Source organism: Zerene cesonia, chromosome 28 (assembly GCF_012273895.1).
Source record: "Zerene cesonia ecotype Mississippi chromosome 28, Zerene_cesonia_1.1, whole genome shotgun sequence".
Classification (NCBI taxonomy): domain Eukaryota; kingdom Metazoa; phylum Arthropoda; class Insecta; order Lepidoptera; family Pieridae; genus Zerene; species Zerene cesonia.
The window spans coordinates 1,256,212-1,265,723 of NC_052129.1; the positions used below are offsets into that span (position 1 = coordinate 1,256,212).

General features: G+C 40.8%; 1 protein-coding gene across 7 annotated transcripts in view; it reads right to left on the minus strand.

The window, feature by feature from the left end:
- Positions 1-444: 444 nt before the first annotated feature.
- LOC119837718 (serine/threonine-protein kinase WNK1-like) overlaps positions 445-9,512 on the minus strand; it is a 32,852-nt gene continuing 23,784 nt past the window's right edge. For 4 of the 7 annotated variants that reach the window (XM_038363455.1, XM_038363456.1, XM_038363457.1 and 1 more), the window contains 7 exons: positions 6,146-6,239; positions 5,972-6,066; positions 3,644-5,886; positions 2,578-2,798; positions 2,300-2,422; positions 1,537-1,786; positions 445-1,181 (listed from right to left, as the gene is read on the minus strand). In XM_038363455.1, coding sequence (XP_038219383.1) covers positions 460-1,181; positions 1,537-1,786; positions 2,300-2,422; positions 2,578-2,798; positions 3,644-5,886; positions 5,972-6,066; positions 6,146-6,239 — 3,748 coding nt within the window. In that variant the 3' untranslated portion in view covers positions 445-459. The remainder of the gene's footprint in view (positions 1,182-1,536; positions 1,787-2,299; positions 2,423-2,577; positions 2,799-3,643; positions 5,887-5,971; positions 6,067-6,145; positions 6,240-9,512) is intronic. The other 3 variants (XM_038363461.1, XM_038363459.1, XM_038363458.1) reach the window with 3 other exon arrangements.

A 9,512-nucleotide genomic window follows, 5' to 3' on the forward strand; every position in this document is an offset into this window, starting at 1 on the left:
TGTTGACTGAAAAAAAAAAACAAGTAACATTTTTACAGAGAACAATTAATATTATATTGATAATAACTTGTATTGGTTTACTTATATACAAGATAAATTATTTTTTAGGAGCTTATAATATATTTTATATTGTTATGCATATGGTCCGTCATAGTTTCACTGCATAGAATAAATAAAGTCGCCTTCTCAGTCTTTCCGTAAGTCCCTATGTATGCTTAAATCTTTAAAACTACGCAACGGATTATGATGCTTTTTTTTAAATAGATAAGTGATTCAAAGGGAAGGTTTATATTATGTATAATCATCACATCTATTAAACTACTCCAGGATTAAACGCATGCCTACCTAACTAACCTTTATGCATTTTTATACTAGATTTTGTATTATTCTATAATTGTTATTGTAATAATTATTTATAATCCAGCATATTATATCTATACATACATTAAATCTTATTACTTACTTGATAATATTCTGTTTGAGCAGCATCCTCTGTATATTCTCAGCGTTTGTCAGCGTATCGCTGACAGCCGGAGTGGGGGTGAGAGTGGGCTGGCCCAGCTGCAACCGACCCAGCGGGTCAGCGAGTCCGGGGGCCACTTGCAGCCCGAGATTCAGCCCCAGGTCCGCTCCCACCCCCATGGGAGTCCCCACTTGGCTCAACCCAAGCAGGGGAGTATCGGTGGCGATTTGCAGCGGCGTCGTTAAGTTCGCAAGGTTGGGCTGCAACGATCCATTCAGTATGGGATTGATCGCTTGGAAGGGGAGCGGCTGCGGGATGGTCGCTTGCAGGTTAATGGGGATGGTGGTGGTGATGGGCGGGGCCGTGGTGGGGTGCGGCGCGGCGGCGGTGAGCTCGGGCCGGTGGTCGGTGACCTGCGGCTGGGACGGAAGCGAATACTGGTGCGTAGGAACATATTTCTCTTGGGGAACGGCTGCCGGCCGCTCGGGCTCCGGTTCTGGGAGCCCGTTGACTTGGGGCTCTTTGGGCGGCTCCTTCTCTACTTCAGCGGGTGCAATTTCCGACTTCTCGTCGGGAACGTCCTCGCCGCGGTCCACAACGGGGCTGACTAGAAACCTCGATATCTTTCGAGTGGGTTTTTGTGATTTCTTCTCGCCGTTCGACTCGATGCTGCCGGCGCGCTCCGGCGCCATCGGCCCGCCGTCTGATTGATTGGAACCTACACGTACAATCTTAATAAATTTATGTTCAAAATTATGTTTTGTAACAGGGTTACGTGTTTCTAGTTGAAATAAATACAAAAAAAGTGACAATTACTTAAAATGAGACTAACGCGTACACAGCAAACATGCTTGTTATTTAAGCATATAAATATAATCGAATGTCGACGAATATTTTTCATATGCTTGTAAATAATCTCGGTGTGGCATTGACGTTTTTATTATAAAACTTTTAACAAATCCTATATTATGCTCCATTTATATGTTAATGTCACCCCATAATTTCAACTTGACTGTGAAAACAGTTGTTATTTCCATACAACTCACACTATGTATGTATATGTATGTATGTACCGATAGACGAGGCGGTGCTGATCTTGCGTGCGAGCGCATCGGCGGCGCGCGCGTCGGTGGGGGGCGCGTCGGCAGCGGGCGCGTCGGTAGCGGGCGCGTCGGTAGCCGGCGCGTCAGCGGCGGGCGCCTCGTCCAGCTCAAGCGCGATGTGGTCGTGCGAGGCGGTGGGCGTGGTGCACTCCGAGTTGTCCTGGTTCGAGTCCGTCAGGTTCTCCTCGCGCTCCGTGGTCTCCGAGTCGTAGTCCGTCTGCTGGATTATAATAGATATATACATTATTAATCTACAAGATTCCTGCTGATATTATAAATGGGAAACTAAATCTGTATGTCTGTCTTTTTTTATACGCCCGAACGATTTGTTATCCAGGTACCAGCTTGAGACCTAAGAATGGACATAAGGTTATCCCGGAAATCCCATTGAAACGGGAGTTATGCGAGATGTCCTTTTGACTACGCGTGCGAGGCCGCGTACGGATATTTTTTAATGGATATGAGCCTCACTTAGAATTACCGTTTATCTTGTTTTACCAATTATCTTTTCCTCCTCATCATTCAAATTTCTTTCACTCTTCCTTTAGTGTTTTCTTTGTTTCTTTTACACATCACAGGCCCCTTCCTCTGTAACTTTCTTTTGCTTTGCGGTTATCGGGAAGAGGTCGCTTTTAGGTGATAAGACCGCATTCTGCTTGTGTTTTTCATGCTGTATCTTTTTCGTATATTTATTTCTATGTGTACAATAAATATTTTTTAATATTATTATTACCTTGTCGATGTGCAGGCGCAGCGCGGCCGGGTGCAGCGGCTCGGCCTGCAGCTGGTGCACGATGTCGCGGATCCACTCCGTGAAGGCGCCGCTCTGCCACTCGGGCAGCAGGTTGTTCGTAACCTGACAATTCAGCACTTGCGTTATGTGTTTGCTTCAAGTACTTTTTTTTAATTAAACGCTCGTGCATGATAAGATCTAATAATATGCAAAATTGCGTTTAAAAAGCAAGTGTTATCTGAGCTGAATCTGAACACTACACTCGATCGTTCCCTCACCAGATTATTGGCCAGGTCCTCCGGGTTGACGTCGGGCACGTGGAACTTGAAGGTGACCGTCTTCGACTTGGACTCGAGCTGGCACTCCACCACGGAGCCGCTCTCGGCGACGGCGAGCACGGTGAGGCGCGGCAGGCGCTCCTTCTCGCGCGAGCGCTTCTTCGAGCCGCGCGACTTCTTCTCGCCCGCTATCGGCGACGGGATCGCTGCGCCCGCTGTGCGTATTGGTTAAATGTCGCATTGGAATAGTGTTCAAAAATAATAATCACCTTGCCTCATCTATATATATCTAATATATAAAATTCTCGTGTCACAGTTTTCGTTGCCATACTCCTCCGAAACGGCTTGACCGATTCCTCTGAAATTTGGTAAGCATATTGGGTAGGTCTGAGAATCGGCTAACATCTATTTTTTATCCCGATATTCCTACGGGATACGGACTTACGCGGGTGAAACCGCGGGGCGCAGCTAGTATATATATAAAATTATCGTGTTACAATGCTAGTTACCATACTCCTCCGAAACGGCTGGACCGATTCTCATGAAATTTTCTGTGCATATCGGGTAGGTCTGAGAATCGGCCAACATCTATTTTTCATACCCCTAAATGACAAGATTAAGGCATAACATCGTTTGCCGGGTCAGCTAGTAATATTATAAATCTGAAAGTAACTGTCTGTCGGTCTGCCTATGTCTTCTTCACGCTTATTCCACTACTCTATACATTATAATATAAGAAGATGATCTATATTTTGTATGCCTTTCGTATTACTCTAAATTTTTAGGATGTTAGAAATACTGCATTGGAATGAATTTAAATATTCACTTCTTAGCTACATTTAAAATTTTCGAATTCAAATGTTCAAATCCGCCTTTTAAAATATTAATTATTATTATTACTTCCTTAATTAATAAATCATAATATAATAATAAATCCATAACAGTTGCATTCGACTGACATACACTCGGTATGCTGTAATAAAAATTATCGAAATCTTGAGCCTTAATTTTTAAACGTAAATTGTTGGTATCAAATGATTGTTACAATCAAATATCAAGTACTCACTTTCTTGCTGAGTTTCGGGTTGCTTCTCCTCCACGGCGCCCAGCTCCGGCTGCCACATCGCATCCTGCTGACCGCCAGGTAAGTCCGACATTGGCGTGTGGAACTGCTCCTTACTCGAAACCCCATTCTCCTCTGGCTTAATCGGCAGCTGCTGAGGGACTTCCTGCTGCACTTGCTGCATCTGTTGCTGGGGTGGCTGCGCTTGTGTCGTCTGCTGTTGTATCTGTTGTGGCTGGCTTATTTGTTGCTGCGGCTGTTGCGACATTTGATGCTGCTGCTGCTGCTGCATCTGTTGTTGTTGCTGTTGAATTTGTTGTTGTTGTAATTGCTGTTGCTGAATTTGTTGCTGCTGAGACTGCGGTGGAATTTGTTGCTGGTGTTGTTGCGATTGCGGAACTTGCATCTGTTGCTGTTGCGATTGCATTTGTTGTTGTTGTGATTGTTGAGGTTGAATTTGTTGCTGCTGTGATTGTGGAGGTTGAATTTGTTGCTGTTGCGACTGTTGCGGTTGAATTTGTTGTTGTTGAATTTGCTGCGGCATCTGCTGCGTTTGCTGTAGATCCGGCTGTATCGGTTGTGATGTTTGTGGCATGGACGATGGTATCGACGACGGGATGTCCATATACTGTGTGACCTGAGCATTTTGCGTCATGCTAGCTGGAACCGAAGATGACTCGACTTGCTGATACGCCACATTCTGCATCTGCATCTGCTGGTTCTGTTGGTACATCATTGGATTGGCAGAATAATTTTGCACCGGAGTGCCTTCATGACTAGAGATCTGCCTCTCGTTTTGCACCAAGTTGAATTGCGCCAGCATGTTGTGTGGCAACGATTGACCCTGCATCGGGTGCACTTGCGGGTGGTATTGCTGCTCCTCAGACGGCTGCTTCTGAATTTGTTTATCCATAAACTGATTTTGGTATTGCATCTGGTCAATTGACATTTGCGGCTGTAGTGGCGGCTTCTGCTGATACGGATCCGGGACTAGAGTCTGTTGCTGATCGTGAACGTCTGCCGTACTTATTTGGCTCTGTTCCGATCCCTGCCTGGTGTACATCGGCCTTTGACCGCGCAATATCTCCTCCACCTTTTGTTGCTGTTGTCCCATCAACTGGTGCTTTTGAGTCAATAAAGCTAGATTTTGCTGATCGATTAGATTTTGTTGCGTCTGTAATTGCAATTCCTGTTGGGCTAAGTACTGCTGCTGCTGTAAGTTTCTTATATGTTGTGGCGATAATGTTTGACCTGGCATTTGTAATTGCTGATGGGAAATTAATTGTTGTTGGAGGACGAGCTGCTGTTGCGCTAACATTTGTTTTTGCATGTTCAATTGTTGCTGCGCCTGCGCAACCTGCTGCTGAGCTTGCGCAACTTGTTGCTGTTGAGCAAATATAGCCGGATCGACCGCCGTTAGTAAGTTTGGCTGCATGTAATTCAAATTTTGTTGCGCCTGCGTGTAATTAATATTTTGACTAGTATGTTGCGGCATCTGTACATTAAGTAAATTTGTGTTAAGTTGCATGTTTTCTTGTTCTTGGGGGAGCTGTTGTTGCATTTCAACCATTTCCGTTTGTTGACTGACGACCGGTTGTTGCGCCTGTTGCGGGGGCTGGGGTTGGGCTTCCGATTCCGACTCTTTCCTCGACTGCAGCGTGTCCGGCCTGTGTATGATCTGAGCTAGTATATTCTGCAAGTTTTGGAGAGACGGATCTAGGACTTGCCCGGTAACGAGATTCGGTTGTGGCCCGGTCATCGCTTGGTCCTGGACCGTTAGCTGCTCCTCCAACTGCTTCTGCTGTATCGCCGCCGCTTGCTGTGCTATTATATTCTGTTGACGTTGAATAATTTGCTGCTGCCACGCCTGGTTAGTGTTGTTAATCTCATTGGCAACGAGTTGTTGATTCAACAAATTTTGTTGAAGTGGAGCTTGTTGGGGCTCTAGCAGGTTTTGTTGAACCTGTTGATCCATGAAACCTTGCCCTTGAACTGACTGTTCCAGCATTTGCTGGCTGAGGAGATTCTGTTCCATCATCACCTGCTGTTGTTTGATGTTCTGCTCGATCAGCTGTTGTTGTTGCAACAGATGCTGATCCGAATTGAGAGAAGGTGACATTCGAGCCTGAATTAGATTCTGTTGGAAAAGTTTCATCGCTTTCTCTTCATTAGTGAGGTGCTGTTGAAACTGATGCTGAAGAAGTTGTTGTTGAGCTTGAAACAATTGCTGAGATTGTTGGTCCAACCTGTAAATAGAAATAATGCTCATGAAAACTCACCCTATATGTCAGTTATAATGAAACCTACACGGAATATAATAAATCTACTGACTGTACTAGAGCAGGCTGTGTTCCTACACCATTCAGAAGTCCCGACTTTACTTGATCCACAGGCCCAGCCTGTTGCTGACTTTGAATCATTTTTACCTATCAAGAAAAACAGTTTATAAATATCACACATCAATTAATTTCATGATATGAAACATTATGGAATACTTTTAGATACCTGTCTAAGCTGTTGTTGTAATTGTTGTTGCCTATTCTGTTCATTAATTATCTCTTGATTGAACAGCATTTGGGCTTTTTTCTCGCTCCTTTCTCTGTAGAAAAAAGTTAATTTAATGAGTGTTATATTCATTTTGCGCAATTGCATTACGTAAACAGCATTATGCCTCATGGCTATGACATATTTATTAATTACTAGAATTAATTTACATTAGTCACGAACGAGATAACACCGTAACAAATTATTACAATCACATACCAAACCAAACCAAACCAAAGTTATCTCTTGTCATTGTCAGAATCTTGAATAAATTTATTTAGAAATATAGAATTTCGTACGAACTACCACATAAGCCAGAGTTACAGGTATAACTGATCGAAAACAGTTAAGATTGGATAATGCAAATATCAAAAGTTTTCTTTCGGCATATCTTGCATCAGCATATTAAACATTTACAAACTGACTCAAACAAATTATCCTTTATTTGACAATGAACTTTGACACGCAAATTCGTAATAGCTATTTATTATTTAGCTTAGTTACCGTTACCAGGCCGACAGTTCACGTGAGGGATCCGGTTGTGTAACATTCATGAACAAACGTATTATGCAAATCTGTAATATTACTGATAAAAACAGTTATTTATCAGTTTTGTAATATCTAAGGTACTACGAAGTGAACACTAAATAAATTATTTATAAAAAGACACTCGTCCGGGCTCCGCCCGGATTTCAGGACGCCTGTTTTATCCCAAGGAGCATTTAATCGGGATAAAAAGTATCCTGTCATCCAAGACAGCTCAAACCATGTCTGTATATAAAATTTCATCAAAATCTGTTCAGTAGTTTCAGCGTCATTGGCGGACAAACATCCAAACATACAAACTTTCACATTTATAATATTAGTGTGATAGTGTGATAATCATTTTTCTATGAAGACTGTATCATCATACAAAAAAAGCAGGAAAGTGTGAACTTTAATATTTTTAAATCACTTTATCTTTAACTTTTACAGAGTAAGGATGTTAGTAACTTAACCTCAATTAGGCTACGTTAATTCAGTTCAGGAGAGAGATACTGGGACTTTTTTGTTTTTATATTAGATTTTTATATATTACCTGACATCTCAAAGCAGAACTTATTCCACTGTGAGAAAAGAAAAGAGCTATATGGGCCGTCTACCATTCCCACACTGAAATCAATCCTGCTTTAAGAATAATGATTTAAAATTAGATTGAGAGGTAGAATGACCGGAAAATTAATTTTCTTGTCTTTATCGAAATCAAACTCAAACATTGACATATTCAATTAGACTTCTTATGGAAGCACTTTTGAATCGTTATAACCATACCATTAAAATCTGATGAGTTTAGAAATTGTTCTTATAACGAAAAATATATAAGTTAGAAGTCAAGGTGGAAACGCCTACGCTAAACTTTCATAAATATTTTAGAAGAGTTATCAACTACTTACAGGATATTGGCATTAATAACAAATAAAATTACACACATCACGCAAATAAAAATTAGCTAGGCGCATAATGTTATCGTTTTTCCATAGCATTGACACTATTGCCTCAAAACATGAACATTATGAACTTATTAGTTTATTGTCTGAACTTCGAAATTCATTGTTATTTTGAAAGTTTATTATGTCTGGATATCCTCGGCAGTTCTTTAAATACATTATTAAATTCGTAGGAAATTACAAATTTTCTTATCAAGTGGCTGAACTTTTAAAGCAATGGCTAGCTTTATTCAAGCCCTTTTTTATTTCTATTTATGTAGTAAACATTTATTTCTGACTATGCTACTATAATATTACTAGCTGACCCGGCAAACGCTGTTTTGCCTTACTCTTATCATTTAGAGGTATAAAAAATAGATGTTGGCCGATTCTCAGACATACTCAATATGCACACAAAATTTCATAAGAATCGGTCAAGCCGTTTCGGAGGAGTTTGGCAACGAAAACTGTGACACGAGAATTTTATATATTAGATAAAGGCGAAAGTTTGTAAGAATGTGTGTGTGTTTGTTGCTCTTTCACGCAAAAACTACTGATCCGATTGCAATGAAATTTGGTACAATGACAGCTGGACAACTGGAATAACATACAGGCAACTTTTTATCCCGATATTCTTACGGGATACGGACTTACGCGAGTGAAACCGCGGGGCGCAGCTAGTAATACTATATTCTCATAGTAGCACATGAGAAGCAAAAGAATTTCCATATTTTAAAACTATCACCCACTTTCTAACCAAGATGCTAATTAAACATTAAGCCTGAAAAACTAACGCTACGCTAGTTAAACCCTGACCTACAAACCGACACACATCGCGAAGGTCGGGTTTTCCTCAATTATATCCATTACATTACGTGATCAATCACAGTATCACTTAACTTTTATATGTATATTTTAATTGCACTTCCTTGCTATATCTAAGCTAATGAACTGACATACAGTACATACGTTAGCTAGCAGTTTGTGCATGTCACACGAGCTGTCACGCGATGAATGAGGAAATTAATGAAGAGCAATTACTGTTGTCTATTTTCTGGACTAAGAGCGGAAAAGTTTAGACTTAGACATTGATAGACTGCTATATTCTATATGAAACGAGCTGAATTCTGAACTAGGATATGGCTCGCTAGCGGTCCGCCCAGGCTTCGCCGGTGGTACATATATAGCCTATGGCCTTCCTCAATAAAAGGGCTATCTAACACTGAAAGAATTTTTCAAATCGGACCAGTAGTTCCTGAGATAAGTACGTTCAAACAAACAAACTCTTCAGCTTTATAACATTAGTATACATTAGACAAATTTTAAATATAAGAAAGTCAGTATACTTTAGAAAGCCTATCAATTTACGTTTCTGAAAACATAGCCCTAGACAATAAATAATTTGATAATCAAGCGATTTTCCATTCAACAATAGCCACGATTATAAACACTAAAACGACCTATACCCGCAGCTACTAGCGTCAATAACATTCGATAATTTATCATTTTCAAATTCACTTACAAATACTGCGAATCAAAGGGTAATCATGTAGATTATTATGACATATGCATGCAGATAGTCCGTAATTAAAGACATATTATATCAAATTGCATGACTATGCCAAGATATTACCCGATTATCCAATAACTACCTACGAATATATATCAGAATTTTATTATTCGAAAGCTATTTTACGCTGGAAACTGAATATTTTAGGGTAACGTTTGCATAAGAGTTGCATTTGCCTTACATAAAACGCTACGTGATATGAATTAATTGTTGTCTTAAGTAGACAATAGATTCTTTACTACAGAAAGAAAATGTACTCGCGGACACGTTTAGAGACCGTGTCTGATTACGA